The 22955-nt window shown below is 44.9% G+C and overlaps 1 protein-coding gene across 1 annotated transcript; it reads left to right on the top strand.

Annotated features, from left to right (window-relative positions):
* The first annotated feature begins 6768 nt into the window (after positions 1–6768).
* On the top strand, positions 6769–21597 carry LOC132572267 (zinc finger protein RFP-like). The gene is made up of 7 exons (XM_060239148.1): positions 6769–7215; positions 9681–9776; positions 15100–15330; positions 15550–15572; positions 17791–17906; positions 19271–19297; positions 20971–21597. The coding sequence occupies exons 1-7, from the start codon at positions 6802–6804 to the stop codon at positions 21510–21512; spliced, it is 1449 nt and encodes a 482-aa protein (XP_060095131.1). The 5' UTR covers positions 6769–6801; the 3' UTR covers positions 21513–21597.
* Positions 21598–22955: the final 1358 nt, after the last annotated feature.

The following is a 22955-nucleotide window of genomic DNA, read 5'->3' as shown; positions in this document are numbered from 1 at the left end:
CCTCTCCACCTGCTGTGCTTCCTCTGTTGGCACTTGGCAGGAAGATGCTATTGGGAGACGACATGAAAATGTCCTCAATGATGTGGTGTTCAGCAAGTCAAGCATAGTGAAAGAAAAAAACGGTTGGGGGATTGTAAGCCTTTACAATATTATCAGCCTTTTCAGCCTCATCACAGGCAGGAGGCTTTATACTGGACATAGCCATGTACCCCTGACCTGGATAGCCCAGGCTAGCCTTCTCTTGTCAGATCCTGGAATTTAAGCAGGGTCAGCCTTAGGCAGTATTTGGGTGGATAAGCATCAAGGAATACTAAGGTCATGATGCAGAGACAGGCAATGGGAAATCACCTCTGAATGCTGCTTGCCTTGATAATCCCGTGGTGTCACCGTAGATTGGTACAACTTGTTGGCAAAAAAAAAGAGGGCCAAATACAGTATAGCCTACCAAGTGTGTTGTGTTTGGATAAAGAGAACACACCTGGCTACAAGGCTCTGGTAGCTACCTTGAAAAGTATAGATTTTGCCCTGACTTGGATAGCCCAGGCAACCCTGATCCCGTCAGATCATGGAAGCTAAGCAGGGTCGACTCTGACAAATACTTGGATGGATGACCTTGGAATACCAGAGCCTGGAGGCAGCGCCAGGCTTAATTCAGCTACCTCTCTAAATATCCTCCAGGCCCACAGTCGGGATCAGACATCTCCATGACTTCCAGGTGTACACAAACACTTGTGTGGGTGCACACACACAGATATAAAAATACAAAGAAAAAGAAAAGTGTGGATCCCACCCCCCAAAAAGTTGAACTCTGTCATTTGCAGCTGACTGTTTAGTCTCAGAACTCCACAGCACCTCACAAACTGTTTCTAAAACACTTTTTTTCTCTGTGTGAACAAAATATTTTCACCTCCCTCTTGTCCCATGGATGCATCTGGAAACTGCACTGGAGTTCCCACTTGGGGAGAAAAGGAACTTGTAATGATTGTTGGGAAACACTAAAGCGTTGGGTTTGTGTGGAAGCTTTGGAAAAGGCCTTCCTTCCCATTTAGTGGGCCCTTGGTCAAAATCATTAACAAGAAAAACAGATGAACTCATGCACAAGCAACACCTGAAGTTTTATAGGGACTTGCTTTGGGGACTACCAACATAGCAATTATAGGAAGCGCTATTAATAAGGCCCATTGTGGGGGAAAATATAACAGGCGCTAGAAGTTTGCTCTGGATGAGTGTTGTGGCCGGGGGTGGGGGCAGGGGAGGGAAGGGAAGGGAAAGAGAGGGAAGCAAGGTACGTCAAGAAGGCAGCTGTTGGGAAGGAAAATGGGAGACAGTGGAGAAATATGGGGTAGATTATCAGAGAAGGGGGGAGACTGAGTAAGCAGAGATGGGAATCAAAAGAGATGGGGGTAGATTGCTTTCCATCTCCCCTCTCTCCCTTCAGGAAAACAGGAAAACAAAAGCAGAGCAGCCTAAGGGGTGGAGTTTTCCTCCAAACTCTTCCTTTTACACACTTACCAGGAAGACCCAGGAACCCTCAGCCAACTGAGAGATGGCTTTCTGTGGCAGTTTCCCTCTTCCCTCTGTCTGCCAATCAATGGAAGGCTTTTTTTCTCTCCTCTGTGAAGCAGTGCCTCAATCCTCAGCCAGCAGAACACAACAGACCTTGATTGATGGTTTGATGGGCCAAAGGTTGATGCAGTACACTCGGAACCAATCAAGGTGCTCCATTTTGCCACCATGAAAGGGCGTTTATTCTATAAAAGATTAATTGTATTGTGGTCTTCATTAGAGGTGTGGAAGTTTTAAAACGTCCCTCCTAACAATTGGGCCCCAGGTATCTTCATCAACCAGTGCTTTCACTTTGTTTTTCTTTGTGTGTCCCTGTTTGACAAAGTGACCTTGGCTGCTCTGTTTTGGACAGCTTGACAAGACTGCGTTAAAGCCTAGAAAAGGGAGATTTTGTGAATAACACTGGCAGCTGAGACTGATCTTTTCCACTTGCTTTCTAGTTCCCTTTTTCTTTCTCTCTTGGTCTTTTAGTGAATATCATTCTGGATCCAAACACAGCCCACCATTGCCTGATTCTGTCTGAGGATTTGAAGAGCATGAAATGGGAAAGCACTTACCGGACATCTACCTGACAAACCTGAGTGATTTAAGCTTATTCCCAGCTTGCTGAGCTGTGAGGTGTTCACGTCAAGCAATTATTGGTGGGAAGCGGAAGTGGATTTGAATGGGAAACTATAGACGGTTGACAGTGCTGGATTAAACCCTGTGGAGGAATTCTTGGGGAGGCCCTTGCAAATTATCTCCTAATATCTCCTGCAGGCACCTTTGACAAAGCTGCAGGGGAGAGGCAGAGAGAGGCAAACTGGTCTGGGGCCCTAAAAGGTTTGGGGCCCATAGATCAGAGCCTATTTGTTAATCCAGTCCTGACAGTTGGGGTTGTGTGCAGGACTGTCAGGAGAAAGGGGAGCATAGGCATTTTCCTAATGAGGGATTTGGGTTATGGGGAAACCAAGTCACGCATTGTCCCCTCTCAAGTACTGGGCTTTTACTTCCCCAGAGTGGAGCCCTTTGCACCTGAGTCATAAGCCCAAGAAGATCCAGGTGTCCCTGAATTATGAAAAGCTTTACTGTGATATGTTTTAATGTCTGAAGAGACAAATCAGTATTCACTTTCCATTCTCCCTCATTTATTGGGGATGTTAGAATTCACTGGTATCGTACCCAGGAATTGCACTTACATAGCAGGAGCTGCACAGCTGTGTGTGTGTGTGTGCTGGCAAAACTACAATTAGTCTTTTGTCAGTTTCAAACGAATAAGAGTTCTTTGTTAAGGAGCTCCATTCTAAGATAGTGCAGGTGAGAGCTAGAGATAGGATCTGTTGTAACTAGCTAGATGAATGCAGCTAGAGAATGCATGTCCTAAATCCAGGACAGATGGAGATGGAGAGCTCGTGCTCCTTTGTGTGTGTGTGAGAGAGAAGTGAACCAGGCAGGCATGAAGTATTGCTCCTAAGAGCATTCTACATCGAAGGAATAGACTCAGATAGCAGGAAGGAAAGGATGCTGTCTGTGCCCTGACCTCTCTATCTGTCTAAATCTCTATGGTACCATTTCCCTGATTCTGAGGTGGGACACAGCATATACTCCTCCACTTCCAACAGGGAGAGGATCCTCCCCTCTTTACAGAGGCAGGCCAGATGGACCTGTGGAATCTAGAGGAGAATCCTCACTAAAATGTGTGCTTCCATCACCCTGAAAGCAAGCATCATTCTAGTACTTTCTCTGTATTATGTGATAACCAGGCAAGGGGCTATAATCATGCTGGGTTTTGAGGATTTCTGTTTCCTGTTAGGGATGCCAGCCTCCAAGTGGGACCTGGGGATCCCCTGAAATCACAGCTCATTTCCAGATTACAGAGATCAGTTTCCCTGGAGAAAATGGATGCTTTGGAGAGTGGACTCTATGGCATTGTACCCCATTGGGGGATCCCTGTCCTCCCCAGGCTCCACCCCTAAACCTCCAGGAGCTCCCCAGCTTGGATTTGGCAACCTTACCCCTCCATTCTCCCACTGATGGCCAGGGGGAATTGGCAACCATAGTTCCCATCTGCATGGCAAAAGTGGTGGGATAGTCAGTGTAGAATAAAACCATTGCGAAGAAAAAAACTGGACGTTTTTCATGCATGGATGTAGGCCAAGTTTCCTGTGTGATTTTCTTAATCCTTCACAGTCTCTTACTTGAGTGGCAACAGTGACTGCTGTTTCTAGGAGACGGTGTCAAAAATAAAAGCAGGACTTTATCGTTGCAGTGTGTTTTAGCAACCCCTTCCCACCCAACAAAAAAGAACTTAATTCCCCCACCACCACCACTTTGTTGTTGGTGTTGTTTGGGGAGAAATAGGGGGACATAGTTTGTCAAAAAAAAAAAATCAAAACTTTCCTGCACAAGCTTGCATTAGGAGCAGAAATATAAATTGTTAAATATTTTTGTCTCTGTACTGAAGATGGGGGATGGAGTGCCTGAAAGATTATGCTCATATTGGTAAGGGTAGGAGGCTGAATGGTTTACAACAAACCTGCAGTGTAGTCCACTGTTATCCCCATATTGCATTTATGAGGAGAGAATTGAGAGTACTGACATATAATAATGTTATGACAGTATTATAAGATGATGCAATACCCAGAAGGTCCCCTTATTATTGGGTTTATTATTTTTTCCTGTTATAAAACTTAGATTGATTTTACAACACAACACAATTTGTCAGTGATTATTATATCCATCTGGATTATGGAGATGTGCATGAGTTTTGGTCATCCTGTGCAGGTGCATGAGGTGGCAGAATGGGGCAAACCACTGATGAACGCTGGCCCATAAAACAAATCTCATTGCGAGTAAAAAAAACTCAACAGAGAAAGAAAGCGTCTCTAACTCCTCCTCCTGCAGAACTACAGCAAAACTTCAAGGGAACTTCTACATAAGAACATAAGAGAAGCCATGTTGAATCAGGCCAATGGCCCATCCAGTCCAACACTGTGTCACACAGTGGCCAAAAAACCCATGTGCCATCAGGATACTATAAAGAAGCATTTTGTTTTTTATCATCCAGCCTAATAAAGACTTCTGGAGACCCTGAAAGCTTAAGAACATCACACCGGTGGTCCTCCAGTATTCTGTCTCACACAGAGGCCAACCAGTTCCTCTGGAGGGCCAACAACAGAGCATAGAGGCTGAGGCCTTCCCCTAATGTTGCCTCCTGGCTCTGGGAATTCAGAAGCTCATGCCTCTGAATGTGCAGGTTCCCCTCAGTCACATGGGTCGTAGCCAATGATAAATTTATCCTCCATCATTCTATCTAATCCTGTTTTCTAGCTGTTTAATCATGGCCATCCCAACATCTGGCAGTAAATTCCACATTTTAATGTCTTGTTCTATAAAGAAATATTTCCTTTTATCTTTCCTGAAATTACTGCACATCAGCTTCATTGAATGCCCTCGAGTTCCAGTATTTTGGGAGATGGAGAAAAAACTCTCTTTGTCCACTTCATGCATAATTTTATAAACCTCTATCATGTCCCCCATTAGTCATCTCTTTTCTGAGAAATGAAAAGTCACTGACTACGGTCTTCCCTCAGAAGGAAGATGCTTTGTTCCCCTAATCACCTTGGTTGCCATCCTCTGTACTTTTTCCAGCTCAGCAGTGTTCTTGTATAATGCTTGCACAATGTTTTGTGGCATAACTGACCTGCAAGCCTCCCGATCCAGATACACAAGAGGTAGCTAAGATTTAACACTACTGGGGAGAAATACCTCTACAGTCTCAGAGGGAACAGGGTAATTCAAAGGCTATTGTAGGGGATACAGTAGTCATATGGCAGTCTTGGTTGATGGAAACTGTGAATTGGACTCTCTGCAGTCCACCAAGTGAGTACCACTGGATTAGATTGTCAGGCTAGGTCAGAGGTGTCAAATGTCCAGCCCAAGGGCCAGAACCGGCCTGCCCAGGGTTGTAATCAGACCTGTGTTGCTCTTTTATCCCCCCTCCCTGTCCTCACCTTTTGAAGCTCTGAGGCTGCAGGGTTTCCTGCTCTTTCTGCCTTGTCTTTGTTGGCAGCAGCAGGAAGCAAAGCTGCAAAGAAAATTAAGGTCAATCTGGGCCCAGAGACCTTTGCAGAAAATCCATTCCACGTTTTCCTTGCAAATTTGTCTGTGCTGCAATGTATTTCAGTGGAGTGTAGCTCAGTTTTACTTTTCAGCCTTCTTATTGCCAGCTGAAGCTCATGCTTCCTGGAGTTGTGTCCATGAAGTAAAGGGTTGATGCTTTGAGCCAGCTTGTCTCTGTTGAATGGACCTGAGAACTGGTGCCTAGTGAGTACTCTAACCAGGGAACCCACAGCCAAAGGGGAATATTACACTGAAGAGCCATTGCTAATCTGAGTAGACCGGAGGGAGGAGGGAGAAGCTGGCAATGCCCAACCATTTCATGTTTTTCAAGGCTCAGGACATTTTACATTTTTAGTTTCTGCTGTGATCCTTGTGCTTTTTCTTGATATTTTATTTTTAAAATTTCATTGCCAAATCCCACTATCCTCCCACCTTTCCATTTTAAACAAAATATTGCAAGAGTTTTAAGCATCTTTGTATTTTAAGTTTTAAAATAATATCTTTAACTGCGTTTGTCTGTGTCCTTTATAAAGTTTATATCTCCGCTACCTAGCATTACATTTTATGACACACATGGCTCAGCCCCACAAAGTCCCATTTATGTCAGATCCGGTTCTCATATCAAATGAGTTCGACATCACTGGGCTAGGTTTTGGAAAAGCTAGGTTCAGATCCCCACTCTCATGGGCCAGTCACATATTCTCAGCCTAACCTACCTCACAGGGTTGTTGTGAGGATAAAATGGAGAAGCCGCATTGTAAGCAGCTTTGGGCAGCACAGTATAAATGAAGGAAATAAATAAGTTGTTCTACTGTGCTGAGATGAACTGTCTTCTGTACTTACAACAAATGACTGCACCCAATGAGGGAGGACCATGTGGGTATGTTAATCCTGGCAAAAGGGAAAGTCCAGACTCTCTTATGTTCTCTGTCAGTTACTAAGTACGAGGGTATTTGCAAGGTTCCCTCAAGGCAAGGACTTTTTTTAGAATCACTTTGTTTTGCACGAGGGACTTCTTCAAAAAACGTGCTAATGAGGCAACACTGGGCTGGTTCCAGGAAAGGAAACACCCAGTCGCTGTTTGAAATTTGAAGTGAAACCACGGCTGTTAATACACTTGAGGGAGAGTCAGCCATGGCAGCCGAAGGTCTTGTCAAAGAGTTCCACGCTCAAGCAAAGTGCCCCATCTGTCTCAAATACTTTGAAAATCCAGTCACCATCGATTGTGGGCACAATTTCTGCCAAGACTGCATCACCCAGTGCTGGGGGGAATCTAACAGCACTGCTTTCTGCCCTCAGTGTGGAGAAACGGTTCAAAAGAGGAACCTCAAGCCAAACCAGCCCCTGGCAAACATTATAGAAATAATCAAGAAACACCAGGAGAGAGAAAGAGCAGAAGGAAACAAGCAACTATGTGAGAGGCATCAAGAACCCCTGAAGCTCTTCTGCAAGGACGATGAAGCCCCCATCTGCGTGGTGTGCGACAGGTCAAAGAGACACCAAAATCACAGCGTGCTTCCTGTGGAGGAGGCTTCTCAAGAGTTCAAGGTAGGAAAGCCCTGCCCTGGGTGAGAATCTTGTTCTACAAAGGCCAGTTTTTCCCATCACCCCAAAATTGTTTCATATTTTAGAGTGACCAAGAGATGAGGCTCAGAAGGGGCTACGCCGATAGGACCAGATGTCTCTCTGTTTAATTATTTATTTAACTTATTTCTCCCCAGTGGGGAGGGGACCCAAAGTGGCTTATATCATTCCCCTCTCCTTTTTTATCCTCACAATAACCTTGTGAGGTAGGTTAGACTGAGAGAGTGTGACTGGCTCAAAGTCACCTAACAAGCTTCCATGGCAGAAATGGGAATTCAAACCTGAGTCTCCCAGATACTACACTGACATTGTAACCATTACACCACATGGGCTGTTAATGAAGGAGACACAGGCCCCGATGATATCACTTGGCACACTCCTTTCTTGTAGAGTTGGAAAGGACCTCCAGGGTCATTTAGTCCAACCCCCTGCACAATGCAGGAAATTCACAAGCACTTCCCACTAAGTTCACAGGATCAGCATTGCTGTCAGATGGCCATCTAGCCTCTGTTTAAAAACCAAGGAAGGAAAGCCCACCACCTCCTGAGGAAGCCTGTTCCACTGAGGAACCGCTCTAATGGTCAGGAAGTTCTTTACTTAGCTTTTTTGGTTTGCCTTTCTCACAGAGATTCAAAGAATGGCTATAGACTGGGGGAGACCACAGATTATCTCACACAGGTGGTTGTTTGTGTGGATGCAACACTAGAAATAGGGGAAGGGAGACTGGACCACTGATGTGGATCCAAACTATTGCATAGCTGGTTCCCTCCTTATCTTTCTTATTGGCTTGGTAACATCAGGCTGGCAATAATTTCCAAGCAGCAGCCATTTTAGTCTGAAATTATCGCCAGCCTGCTGATAGTCTATTGAGACCAAAATTACACAGCAATCAGGTAGCTGCTGAAAGACTAAATTTATTCCAGCATGAGCTTTGGTGAGTCAGAGCCCACTTCCTCAGATGCACAGAAATGTGGGCAAACCAGCAACCCCCGCCGAGAAACTGCCAACTGCTGCCGGGAATCGGCTGAGCATGCAATGCCCAAGCAATGCCCAGCACTCAGCAAGTAATACTCAAGTATCCCTTGGGGTGATGGTCAGTTTTTATCTTCATTAGCAGCTCGAACAGACCAGACTAGCCTGAGCTTGTAAAAGTTTGGAAGATTAGCAGGGTTGTTGGCCATGGTAAGTACTTGGATGGGAGACTGCCAAGAAAGACCAGGGTTGCTATGCAGAGAAGAAGAAGAAGTTATTGGATTTATATCCATCCCTATACTCTGAGAGTCTCAGAGTGGTCACAATCTCCTTTATCTCCCCCCCCCCACCCCCCGGTGAGGAGGTGGGCTGAGAGAGCTCTTACACAGCAGCTGCCCTTTCAAGGACAACTCCTGCGAGAGCTATGGCTGACCCAAGGCCATTCCAGCAGGTGCAAGTGGAGGAGTGGGGAATCAAACCCGGTTCTCCCAGATAACAGTCCACACACTTAACCACTACACCAAACTGGAAGGCAATGGCAGATCACCTCTACTCATCTCACACTTTGAAAAAACCCCTGACGTGTTGCCATATGGCACTTGTGTCCTGCCACTTAGTTTCTTCACTTGGTCATTCATGTGTAGACAGTAAGCTTAAGAATAGGTGGTGAATGATAACCTTCCAAAGTTTGTTGATGATGATGCCTGCAGTTAAGCATACACAATAACAAAGATTTGGCTTTTTGTTGAAGTTCTTAATAATGTCCCCCAGAGAAGGTTGACTCACGGAGAAGATCCCAAGATTTTGCAACCAGTTGTAGGAAACTCAGAAATGTATTTATTATTTTTATTTACATCATTTTTACCCTGCATTTCTCCCCAATGCGGCTTACATCATTCTCCATTCCTTCATTTTAATCCTCACAACCAGGGCTTTTTTTGGAGCAGAACTCCTTCGCATATTAGGCCACACCCCTGATTTAGCCAATCCTCCAAGAGCCTGCAGGGTTCTTAGTACAGGGCCTACTGTAAGCTCCAGGAGGATTGGCTACACCGGGTGTGTGGCCTAATATGCAAAGGAGTTCCTGCTACAAAAAAAAAAGCCCTGCTCACAACATACCTGTGAGGTAGCTGAGAATCTGTGACTGGTCCAAGGTCATCCAGTGAGGTATGATGACAGAGTGGAGATTCAAACCATGGACTTCCATATCCTAGTCTGGCACTCTTAACCACTGCACTGGATTGGAAATCATTCTTGCCCTATCCCTGATAGGTATTAGATGGAAGCAAGCAATGGCAAACCATCCCTGAACATCTCTTACCTCGAAAATTCGATGGGGTCAACATAACCTTGAAAATTATATGGGGTCAACTGTGACGTGACAGCACTTTCCAACACCCCTATCAGATGGATCAAAAGATTGACTTCTACCAAAATAACATTTTCTGTTTCCTTAGGAGGAGATCCAGGCCCAACTGCTATCTCTGGAGAAGGAGAGGGAGAAGCTCAAGGAACAAAAAATAACTGAAGAGCAGAGAAGCCAGAAGTGCCTGGTAGGCTTTTCCTATTACTGCAAACACAGTGATGCTCAATGTTGAATTGTATATTCCAGGGTAGTCTTATTCCCTCAGACAATGAAGAGTTAGGGGGTATAAGAACAGACATCTCAGTGTTTGGCATGAATGTAGATAGTATGGTATCTGTAGGTTAGGCTTCCCAACCCTCACGCCCTGGTGGGGGACCCCAGGATTTCCACCCTCTTCCCCCGCTCCCCAAAAAAAGGAAGTGGGGGAGGGGGGAAACGGCGCCGGGAGCATGGCGAGCTGCCCCATCCGGAGCGGGCGAGGCCGCCGCCGCCCTGTCCCCGCCCACCGCAGCTGCTCCTCCGAGATGGGCCCAGGCTGAGCCCATCTCGGAGGAGCAGCCAAGAGGCAGCAGCAGCGCAGGGGAGGGCGAGGCAGGCCAGGAGCATGGCGAGCCGCGAATCCGGGCCCTTCTAGGACCCGGACTCGCGGCTCGCCACGCCCCCGGTCCGCCTCTACCCCCCCCCCTCTGATTCTACCCCAGAGGCAGAGCGGAGCCGGCAAGGCCGCCGTGCTGCTGCCGCCTCTTCTCCGCTCGCTGTGGCTGCTCCTCCGAGATGGGCTCAGGCTGAGCCCATCTCAGAGGAGCAGTCACGGCGAGCGGAGAAGAGGCGGCAGCCGTGCAGCGGCGTCGCCAGCTCCGAGACGGCCATTTCCCCCCCTCCCCCCTAGCTCCACCCCAGTGTCTCCTGGCTCCACCCCCAAAGTCCCCAGATATTTCTGGGGTTGGACTTGGCAACCCTACTGTAGGTGCCTTTTTTGCAGTCATCACTGCTGACTTATGGTGACCTCATAGGCTTTTAAAGGCAAGAGATGTTCAGAGATGGTTTGCCATAGCCTACCTCTGTGTAGAAACCCTGGACTTCCTTAGCGGCCTCCTATCCAGGCACTATCCAGGGCCGACCTTGCTTATCTTTCAAGATCTGATTAGCCTAGGCTGCCTAGGTCAGGTCTGTAGAACACTCTATCCATCCTTTGATTTCTGCAGCACCGATTGGAATATAAAATGAATTAATTTTATTAGCTAAAAGACTAAATGCAGATGACCAAGATGACTGCTACCTGGAAATGGACACAGTCAGGACTTTTTTTGAACAGGAACGCAGTTCCGACTGGCTTGGTGTCAGGGGTGTGTCAGGGCATAATATGCAAATGAATTCCTGCTGGGCTTTTTCTAGAAAAAAGGCCCTGGACACAGTAACAACATAACATTTTATTTCATGAAATCCATTCTGATTATTATCAGAAACATCAAATACCTTATTCAGCAAAGGATCAAGAAGATTATGGGTTGGACCCTGACCTGGATAGCCCAGGCAAGCCTGATTTTGTCAGATCTCAGAAGCTGTGGGGTCAACTGTGGTTAGTATTTGGATGAGAGACCTCCTTGGAATATCAGCAGTTGGAAGGCAGGGACATGCTCTATTCAGCCACCTCTCTGAAAATCCTCCAGGCTGCCAGTAGAGGTCAGTCACCAGAGATCAACATGACTTCCAGGTGCAGACAGACACACACACAATATACAAAAAATGCCCCAAGAAATTATGGGTTAGATCCCATTTCTATGAATGGGAGCAGGGCAATTTCCACCAATTCCTCCTGCAGACCTTTACCTGCAGCCCTTGCCCCATATTTATTGAGCAATTAAAATATTTTTACCCTGCCTTTCCTCTTGACCGTAAGCTGCTTACAGGCAAGAAGTAAAACGCATAAAACAAGTAAAATAAAAACCTCAAATACCCCCCTCCCCCCCCTAAAAAAGTCTGTATTTTATTTATTAAAATCATACCACTCCTGGGGGGTGGGGAGCATTTGAGGCTGCAGCAGAAGGGAGGAGGTTAAAGATCCCACTGTGTTGGTGGAAATCCTTTCCCTCAGTGGAGATTTACTGCAGGATCCAAGCCATACTCTAAAAATTGCATCAAAGGTATAGCATACCAAATTGTTAGGAAAATCCTCCAAATGGATTGCACTTTCTTGCTTTGAATTGCCATTATTATTATTTATAGGGAGACCTATTGACTATAATCCTTCTGCTACTCAACTGAATGTAACATATGGTCATCAACTCTTACCTCATCCCATTAATTACACAAACTCCTCAGACTATGGTAGTAATAACTCATTGCACGTTTCCTCTTTGTTGCTGGCAGCCAAGGACTATTGGCAGAGTCTGAGGTTAGTTGCACAACTTCTTACCAGCTTACAAATTACTTAACTGCTGATCTCTGGTTGATTGCATCCAATTCTGGATTTTTACCAAGGCTCTAAGTAAAAGATACAATAGCTCAAGTCTACACAGATTAACCCATTGTACTTTTCCTGCTTCTCAAAACCAAATGGAACAAATCCACATTTCCCTTTAATTGCACCAGGGCACCAAACACAGCATCTACGCCACAGTTCCCCCGACAAATGGCATTTCCAGTTACAAAAGAGAGAGCAGCAATTTCTGCCTTCCCATTTTCAGTCCTTTACATGGCTTCCTATGCTGTTTGAGGGGGTGGGGTCTCCCTGACCTCCAAGACCAAAATTTCAAAGTGTTCAGTGGGCTCAGTAGGACAGGAGGGGGATGTGGGAAAGTCCTGCTCTACAAAATCTTAAGATGGTTGGATGCACATCACTTACACTAATCTGCTTCATACCAAATTGGACCTTTGGTCCATTGAGGTCTGTACCATCTTCTCAGATTGGCAGCAGCTCTCCAGTTTCTCAGGCAGTGGATGGCCTTTCTCATCACCTCCTACCTGAAGGTGCTGGGGACTGAAATTGGGACATTTTGCATTCTAAGCAGATGCTCTACCACTGAGCCACAGACCAGTTTGGTGTAGTGGTTAAGTGCATGGACTCTTATCTGGGAGAACCGGGTTTGATTCCCCACTCCTCCAATTGCAGCTGGTGAAATGGCCTTGGGTTAGCCATAGCTCTTGTAGGAGTTGTCCTTTTAAGGGAAGCTTCTGAGAGAGCTCTCTCAGCCCTACGCACCTCACAGGGTGTCTGTTGTGGCGGAAGGAGATTGTACGCCACTTTGAGACTCTGATTCAGAGAGAAGGGCGGGGTATAAATCTGCGGTCGTCGTCTTCTTCTCCCCTGCCTTCAATTCAGACTTCATTATATTGCAGCTCAGATCTATGTAATAATAGTCCACTTGTACAAGATGGATCAAGATTAATCATCTGGTACCCAGTGAAGACAATAAGCATAGCTCTGTAAATCTGGTTTTGCCACACCACAGATCCAAATAAGGCATCATTTCAGCCATGACACTACAGTGAATTCTCAATTGCTATCAACATCTTGCTCACCAAGAGGATATGGTAGAGTGACATCAGATAGATTCTCATGTTTACTTCTGTAATGTAGCAAGTTCTGAACTGTCAGATTGACTCCAGATTTGCATTCCATGCCCAAGTAACAGAAGGCATGATCTCTCTACTCTTCAGTTTCTGATGTGAATCCAAGCAATCCCTTCTGATGCTCACTCTTGAGGTGCATTCTCAAGGCCTCTGAAATGCAGGCATGGTTATGGTACAATATTAACCTCTGACACTGGAAGCCACCCTCAGGCAACCAAAACATATGTGAGAGGCCAAGGGGGGAGGTGGAGAATGACCAGGGATTCTGCCAAATTTTGCAATACCATCATTTTGACTCCAGAATCCTTGTTGCAATTTTGCTTTGCCTTTATGCAAACCAAAGCCACATGAGTCTCTGCTTTTGCCCCATTTTCTCTTTCCACGGGGCAGTTCCCCCTCTTTATATTTACATGCAAATGTACATTTAAATTTGCAGCAGTTGCATGTCACATAATTCATTGGTGGTGTAAAACTGAGTGAAAAGGGCATAAGTAAACAAATCAGGAACACTACCAACAAAGATAGAAACAAACAGGCTTATGTGTCAACAGTAACATAAGATGACAAAAAAAAACAACAACAAAAAAGTATATTCACACATCCATAGGAGAGACCAGAACAGGAAGCACTACAGAGATGGCAGAAACAGGCATGGCTGATAAATGCATCTGCGTTCTCTGTCCATTCTGCTACAGACTAGGCTGTTCAGCCAATCCACCAGTAGAATCAGGCAGAGATCACAGAAAAAGAAACCTTTCTTTCCCCCAGGAACGGACTGGCCCTTTGACTTGCTGGGGAAATTCCTGGTGGACCACTGCCTTGGAGAATTACCAGCCACCAGAAACAGGTAGCACTGGAGCTCAGACCTAGCCAGCCACACATGATTACAGACTGCATCGCACTAGGGCAGGGGTGGCCAAACTGAGGCTCAGAGGCCACATGTAGCACTTTCACACATATTGCTCATGAAGCCCCACCACCCCATCAGCCAGCTTGGAGAAGGCATTTGTCTCTTTTAATCACTTTTCCAAGCAAAGCCAGCAGGCAGCTTGGAGAATAGAGAATGCATTTAAAGTTGCTTTCTTTCCATCTTTACTTCCCCTATATATTTGCCTGCTTTCCTTCCTTCCTTCCTTCCTTCCTTCCTTCCTTCCTTCCTTCCTTCCTTCCTTCCTTCCTTCCTTCCTTCCTTCCTTCCTTCCTTCCTTCCTTCCTTCCTTCCTTCCTTCCTTCCTTCTTTCCTGTTCCCAAACATCTGCCATTCATGTCTTGCAGCTCTCAAACATCTAACATATATTCTATGTGGTTCTTACATTAAGTAAGTCTGACCACTTCTATCCTAGGGTCACATCCAGAATAAAATGTCTGTCACATCCAGAATAAAATGTCTGTCACATCCAGAATAAAATGTCCTGACCCTTCAATAGAAGCTTAATGTGTGGAAATGGACAGATGAAGCTTATTATGGCCTGGAGGTCAATAACATCCCATTAAGCAGAAGTCTCTAACCTTTTTGAGGCCTTCAGGTACCTATGGAATTTGGAGAGGGGGTGGTAGGCACCACCCCTAGATGGATGCCACAGGAGGCTTTAAAAAACATTTTAACATTCCAAGCAATCCCAGCTCCCACTGAAATCACAATTCTTTCCTTCCCCCCCACCATTTGTTCAGTCTGTACCAAGGCATCTGACTCTCCCTCAATTACTCCCCCAATGTCAGGTGCTGATTATGAGGCTGCAGAAGATGTACATTAACCAGGTTTGAATACTGGACTTGAATAATTGGTATATTTCATATCTCTCCTCTCAGCTTGTATATAAGAATGCATACTTTTAAACTTTTAGTGTTTAATGTTTATCTTGTATTTTTTCTTCTGCACATGGATGGTCTAATGGCTGTCATAAATATGACTGACTGACCCCCAGTGTCTTTCACAGACACAGTTAGAAGTGGAGAAGCAGAAGATCCTGAACACCTTTGAGCAAATGCACAAGTTTCTGGAGGAAAAGGAGCACCTTCTGCTGACCCAGATAACAGATCTGGAGAAAGAGATCAAGAGAAAGCAGGAAGAAAATTTCACTAGACTCTCCGAGGAGATTCCGCGCCTCAGCAAACTGCTCACGGAGATGGAGGAGAAGTGCCAGCAGCCAGAGAGTCAATTCCTGCAGGTGAGATTTCATTAACAAAGATAACTCCCTAGGTTTCTGGGAGTAGAAGATGGGGCAAAGTGTTGTCTTCCCAGATTAGGAAGGTGCGAGTGAATCCCTTTGAGAACGAGAAGTTGTCAAGCGGCTGTTCTGTCTGTAAAGCTGAATCCTATTTCTTAGTTGTCAACTGGATGTTCTGTCTGTACAGCTAAATGCAGTTTCTCTCATTCTCTTTTCTAGAACATTGGAAGTACCGTGAGCAGGTATGGCTCTTTCTCTTTCACCTTTTGTGGAAAAGGGGTTTGGACCTCTTTTAAAAGACATGGGCATGTTGTCATAAAATAAAGACAAACTCTGTTGGGTATGGTCAACCTTCAGAAAGAATTTCCTGGATGCCAGTATTGAGCTTAAAATTATATTTCCCTAAGCAGAAGTGCCTGATAGCCTTCAGACAGCAGGGAAGGGTTATTCACTCCAGGAGCCTGGCTACAACTGTACATTTTATCTGAAAACGAGCACATTCTGTTCTGAATAGGGTTGCCAACAGGGCTGGAGGAAAAATGTCCTTAACAGATGTTTAATAAGATGTTATTAACTAGAGATATTATGCCATGAAAAGCCTCAGCTGCCCATGTGCACATGTTAAGCCTCTGTTCAAGGGACAGGATATTTTATTCTCCAGCTCTCTGGACCCTAGTTCAGGCCTTGGTGAACCCTAGTTCTGAAGTGTGTGAAATCAGAAGTTATGTCATAGGGAATCACAGCATCTATTCCAGTTCTATCTGTTCTAAGGGGCAGTGGCTCTCCAGATCTCAAGCCTTTCCCAACCCAGCTGCCTGAAATCCATTCAGGTACAGATATCAGGGACTGAACCTGTAACCTTCTTTAGTTTATTCGTTTTTTTAAAAAACCCTCAAATGTAGATGTTTTGCTACTACCACCTTGGCTGAAATCGAATCTCATCACTCTCTCCTAAGCTTTGTAGGATGTGGAAATTCAGGCAAATGGTGTCTCTTTACACCCCAGATTGCATTTGTCTCTGTTCTGCAGTGAAGCTCAGAATGAACCTTCTTGAGTCAGAGTACTGGCTAGCCAAAATAATGGGACAGTCAAAGAATGATAGAAGGGCATTTAAAAAAAGAGAGAGCTGTTTTTCAGAAGCCAATGTACAGAAGCCAGTTTCCAAAACAAGAACAGTCATCTGTAACCTTCCTTGTGTGCATATATTCTACCAGTGAGCAATGAGACCGGCGTTTACCCCAACGCTTCTTTTATCTTTTCTGTTGGTTCCACCTTTTCAGGGGTCATTTTGTAGAAAAATAGGTGGCAGAGCTCATTAGCATATGCTGCCCCCCACCCCAGCCAAAAGCAACCCAATGCAAGAAAGGAGAGTCCCGGGCGAGCGAGGCCTGCTTGGACTGGCTAGAGATCCAGCCAGCCCAAGCAGGCTTCACTCGCCTGGCGCTCTCTTAGGCTGCCCCCCCAAGTCAAAAGGCCAGCAAGCCACCCACCACCCAAAATCATGTAAGGAGTGGAGAAAGGGTGGTATGGGCTTTTCCAGGGGTTAATGAGGGCTGCTGGGTCATGGCAAAGCCCCTGGTGGCTAGCTGGCTGCCCACTTTCCTCATCCAGGGATTGTTATGCAGCTGCACCTACTATTCAGTGGACAAGGTAGGCAGGGGTGAAGAGGGGGAACCTAATCTGTCTAATCTGGAGTCTAATCTGGAGGTGACTATCACAGTGCCAAGGCCAGAGCGAGACAGATAGGGGGCTAACTGATAGGCTCAACAGGGGATAAATTGGTGTTTTTGCCACGCTGGACACTTTATTCATCATAATGGATTTTAAAAACAAAAAGGTGGTGATAGGAAGAAAAACGGGACCATGATAGGAGTGGCCTCATGTATCAATGGTAGAGCACATACAAAAGGTCCCAAACATTTGTAGTCAGAATGAACATTTGCAGTCAGAATTATCAGTTAGCAGCTGATAAGAATAGACTTCTGTTTTAGACCCTGAAGAACCGCAACCAGCCAGAGCAGAAAATACAGATTTTGAAAGACCAATGGTCTGAATCAGAATAAGAGATTTTCATGTGTTCATCAACAACAAAAGGAACCTGTAGTTATAGCCGTTGTGAGGAACCTGTAGTTATAAGGAACCTGTAGTTATAGCCGTTGATAGGAAGAGCTGTCTGGCCAGTCTCTTTCTCCATAAGCACCAACTTCTAACAAATTTAATCCATAAGAAAAGTCAGTATTGAGGAACTCTCTTTAAAAATTTGCTCATTAAATGAACATTCAATTGACCCACTGATATTTTTAAAGTATCTCCAGCCTTGAAACAGCAAACTGGGATACCTACTTCAAGTTATTTGTACTTGAGTGACTGGCCAGACTGCAACCACAACCTATTAGCTTTTGGGGGAGGGGAGCACAATGGTTTTAATTGTTTGTTAAAGACCGCCATCTTATTTTCCAGGTATGAGAAAGAACGAGTGGGAAATGTGATGGACCTTTGTCCTTGGTTAGAAGAAATACCTGGAATTTACTCACGGAAGAATTCTGCTTTAGGAAAGGCAATGGAAAAATATAAAGGTATTGTGGACAGCTCAGGGAGGGGAATGGAGAGATTTGATAGGTTGTGGGGGGAGGTTGGGTTTTTTTTAAGCAGGAATGCAGTTCCAGCTGGCTTGGCATCATGCAAATGATTTCCTGCTGGGCCTTTTCTAACCCCCCCCCAAGCCCTGGGTAGGTTAATCTACTTCCAAGTCAGCAGCAGGGAAAGCTTGTTTCTTCTTGAATATCATCTAACCCCCAAGTTGATTGTCAATGTCCTTAGCTCTTAAACAGGACCACATTAGACAAAGGAAAAATATTCTTGATCAGAATCTGCTGTGGGATATGTAAAAAATAAGTAACAGGCCTAGAGGAGTGCTTTGAATATTAGGGAACAATCATTGGGTGAGATGGTGTTAAAGAATCTTTTTCGCCCCTGTACACACAAATCCCTTCAAGGGATTTGCAAGGATGTTTTAAATTATGTAAATAGGTTCAGGCGGGTAGCCACGTTTGTCTGAAGCAACAGAACAAAGTTTGAGTCCAGTGGCACCTTTAAGAACAACAAAATCTGATTCTGGGTAAAAGTTTTTGTGTGTACGCACATATCTTCAGATACTCAGAATTAAACTTCGTTGGTCTTAAAGGTGCCACTGCACTCCAACTGTGTTTTAAATCATGTAAGGAAAAAGTTTTTATCTTTTTACCTTTTTTTTTTTACCTCTTCACCAACCAGCCTGTAGCTCTCCCTTGAATATCAGTTTGACATGCCACAAATGTCAGTTAATGTTACTTATCTCCAGGTCATAAAAGGCTTCAGCTACCCATTTCCACATCACAGGCCTCTGAATGGGGCATTTTTCTCTTAGCCAATGGAAGCCCTATAGAGGTTGCCAGGCCTTGGATTCAGTGAGAGCTCACAGGAGCACAGCTCCTGAACCTTTCTGAGAGTTCCACCTCCTCCTTCTGAGAGTTCCATCTTCTTGTCCATTGAATAGTATGTGCAGCTGCATAACAATCCCTGGATGAGCTCCACCACCTATTTTTTTAACAGAATGACTGCTGGTGATTGCTCTTTCTCTGTGGTAGTCCCTTCTGAGGGAAATCCATCTTGGCCAAGCTTTTAGAAGAAGATGTTTATTGAGGGTTTTGGTATTTAGACAAATATTTATGGCAGGCATCTGGATTAAAGTTGGGACTAATGTTTTCTTTGGCTTTGCTCCCGTTTTAGTGCAAATGAGTCAGATAATTTTTGATAGCAGCTTGACCCTACTGTTTGTTGCATGGCAGCTAGCTTATTTCAATTTTGTGGAGAAAAATTATCTGTGTTTGTGTGTGTGTGTGTACATAAAAGCAATAAACAACAACCCTGTAATTTTTTCACCCTGTTCTCTAAATACTAGGGTCCCTGGAACAAGTGCTAAACAAAGGTAATTATTTACATGGAACAAAAGAAGGAGGGAAGCTTCTGGTGGGAGATGGAGGCTCAGTGGCAGCCCTGTGTTCAAATATTGATTATAGATCCATTTTGAAAGCAACTTCAGTGCATCGTCTTCTTTTTCCTTCACATACCATTAGAGCAATAAATAGGCTAAGCAGGGTGGTCAGGGTACCCGAACTGCTGCAGGCCTACAAACAAACATTCTGTTTAGGTCTCCTTCATGTTCAGAACAATGCACAATGTACTTTATTAGAACAACAATATTGATACTCTCCTCCAGTGGCACCTCCCTCCTCTCAGTAGTCCTAAAAGGATGGCCAAACAGGCAGTGATCAGTCTGGCAAATGAATAAAACCCAGTGTAGCATCCACTGCCCCCAGGTGGCGTTTCTTACCTCTGCTATGAGTAGAAGGATACCAGTCCTCTCTAGGAATCTCCTAGGGTTGCTAGGAGCCAGGGATGTGGGGGTAGAATTTCCAGATCCAGGTTGGGAAATTCTTGGAGATTTGGGGATGGAGCCTGGAGAGGACAGTGGGGTACAAAGCCATACAGTCCACTGTCCAAATATCCATTTTTTCCAGGAAACTGATTTCTGTAGTCAGGTGATGAGCTGTAATTCCAGGGGATCCTCAGGTGTGTGCACAAGATGGTTGTTTCTCTGTACTATTGAAATCTGCACATGCAATGTTGAAATCTTCAATTATATTTGAATAATTGTTTTGTATACAGAGAGAGTATTTTTGTTATTTCCTTGTTGTGTGCCTCTGTGGTCCCACCGCTTGCTGACCCAGTGGGAGCTTGGCAGCCCTATCCCAACTAGATTTTAGTGAAAAATTGAAAAAGGCAGGATTTGATGAGTCACCGTGGGCTTTTCCTCATTTTCCTCGCTGGTAAGTGCCTATCCTGGGGGGGGGGGGTGTTGTTTCTGTTCCACACGTTTTGCATCCTCTAGTGATCAATTTGATATTATACAGGTTTATATCTGGCACATCTCCCTGCAGATTTAAACTGCAAGTTTTTATATGTCTGTGTGGATTAAGTGCTGCCAAGTTACTTTTGACTTATGGCAAGCCTATTAATGTTTTCCAAAATGTCCTGTCATTAGCAGTCATTCTCAGGTCCTGCAAATTGATGGCTGAGGCTTCTTTTATTGTGTCAATCCATCTCTTGTTGGGCCTTCCTCTCTTCCTACTGCCTTTAACTTTTCCTAGCATCATTGCCTTTTCCAGTGACTCTTTTTTTCTCATAATGTGACCAAAGTACTATAGTCTCAGGTTAGCCATTTCAACTTCTCAGTAGAGTTCTAGGACCCACTGATTTGACTTTTTGGCAGTCCACTGTACCTGTAAAACTCTCCTCCAACATCACATTTCAAAGGAATCTACTTCCTTCCTGTCAGCTTTCTGCATTGTCCAGCTTTCACACATTTCATAGTAATGGGGAATACTCTGGCATGAATTAACTTGATTGCCAGCAAGTTTTTATGCTGGACATAAATCATTGGATTGACCACTAGAGAGAGCAAAACGTGCAGGACAGGAAAACCCCTGAAGAAATGGGAACTTAACAGCGAGGAAAATGAATGTGTAGAAGGGACCCCTCAGGCAGCTGGTTGTTTCCTCAGATTTATCTAAAACCTGTCCTCCCCTCTCTGCCCTGCAGTGAATGTGACTCTGGATCCAGACACAGCCAATCCCCACCTCATCCTGTCGGAGGACCTGAAGGGCGTGAGATGGGAAGGCAAAGAGCAGGACCTGCCCAAGACCCCCGAGAGATTTGACAAGGAGCGCTGTGTGCTGGGCCAGGAAAGATTCTCTTCAGGAAAACATTGGTGGGAGGTGGAGGTGGTGGAAGAGAAAGAAGAAGGGGCGTTATGGGCCGTAGGGGCCTCACGAGAGTCTGTCAAGAGGAAAGGGTATTTCAGCCTCAATCCTAGTGAAGGGATCTGGGCTGTAGGGAAGCCATTCTTTTATTCCCTCTCTCTTCGGCAACTGGCGGCTTTTACTTCCCCTAAGCGGACTGCTTTGGACTTGAGGCCTGAGCCAAGGAAAATCCTGGTGTGCCTGGACTACGAAGAGGGTTCTGTGACATTCTTCGATGCAGAGACAGACCATTTGATCTTCACTTTTTCTTCAGCTGTGTTCTCTGGGGAGAAGATCTGCCCCTATTTCTGGGTGGGGAAGGGAGTCACATTGAAATGCTGAATACTGAGGCAAATCCTGTACCTACTCCCAGCTTCTGTACCATCAAAAGAATGCCACCAAAAGACATCGACTTTCTAGATCTTTATAACTGCATGAGATTCAGAAAAGAGTTATACACTCTTAACATTCCATTGATTTCTCAAGAGGAGACGCATAGACATTTCCATCTGCAAGTGAAGGTGGAAGAAAGCAAACTGGCTCAGAGGGGTGGGGATATAGTCCTGCACCAGCAACCCTTGCTAGTGTTTAGGGGCACAGGCTAGGGTGGGGTAGTATCACGAAAGCTTATACCCAGAATTTAATTTTGTTGATCTTAAAAGTGCCACTGGACTCAACTTTTCCCCCAGTAAATAAAATGTTAACGCTATGTTTTCATGTATGAAGTAAGATTTCAAACGTTTGTGAACCTCCAACTTCAAAATATTTAACCCCTATCATTTGGCTGTTTTATTCTCCCCTGAACTTTGGCCAGATTGCACCCCTCAGTAGGAACAAAGATGATTATAGGAGTTGCAGTGCCAAAAATGAAGGGAAGTGAAACATCCTGGCCCAGGTTGACTCTAGAAACAAAGCATTTTGTGAATGTGGTTGCATCATCCCAGATGCCAAGGGAGATTTGTCATCTCTGCGGCCTAGCAAGAAAAATGTGTCTTCAAGATGCTGTCCCAACTTGGAAAAAGGTAGAGGCAGTGGCCCTTCAGCCATACAAAGGGTGATATTTTTGAGGCATGAGAGCCATACAATGCTGGTTCTCATGCCTCAAAAATATCACCCTTTGTATGGCTGAAGGGCCATATAAACAGACTTTTGCATAAAGGGTAGTTTTGCCTTCTGATTCTTCACCTATCCTTTGCATATTTGTCTGAAGGGTTGCTAAACACCAGCTTGTTTATGTGAAAGAGATTGTGGCATTGTATGTTCATACTCATGTTTGCTTTCTGCGTAGCTGAGCTCACAAAAAACAAGCTGGGCTACTTCTTCCTCCTCCTCCCTTCAAACTCAAAAAAGGACAGGCGTATGTGTGGTGGAGGGAGATGCCTGCTGGAAAAAATAAAGGGTGAATTCTTTTGTTTTTTGGTTTGTTTTTTGTTTTTCTCTCAGCTGATGTTTGTCCCTTCTTAAGCAGAAAAGAGTGGCGTGGATTTCCTAGAAAGCTCTCATGGCTCCAATTCTCTGAGGAAAGGGGGCAGCTTGTGAGGGGAAAGTATCAGAAAAAAGAAAGGGGAGAAAGATCTGAAAAGAAATAAAATGAGCCGGCCACACCACAAAGCACTTCCTCAGGTAACACATTCCTTCAAATTAACCTCTAAAAACACTTCCACCCATTGTCTTTGGGATATATTTCTACTCATGGTCAAATTCCAGTTGTTTGAAACAGCAAAAATATGTTTTCAACCTATGTGATTAGAAAACTAACATAAAACTTCCATGAATTTTAAAGGG

Source organism: Heteronotia binoei, chromosome 5 (genome assembly GCF_032191835.1).
Source record: "Heteronotia binoei isolate CCM8104 ecotype False Entrance Well chromosome 5, APGP_CSIRO_Hbin_v1, whole genome shotgun sequence".
Taxonomy (NCBI): domain Eukaryota; kingdom Metazoa; phylum Chordata; class Lepidosauria; order Squamata; family Gekkonidae; genus Heteronotia; species Heteronotia binoei.
The sequence above is the reverse complement of the archived record's forward strand: the minus strand, read 5'-3'. Positions and strand labels throughout refer to the sequence as shown.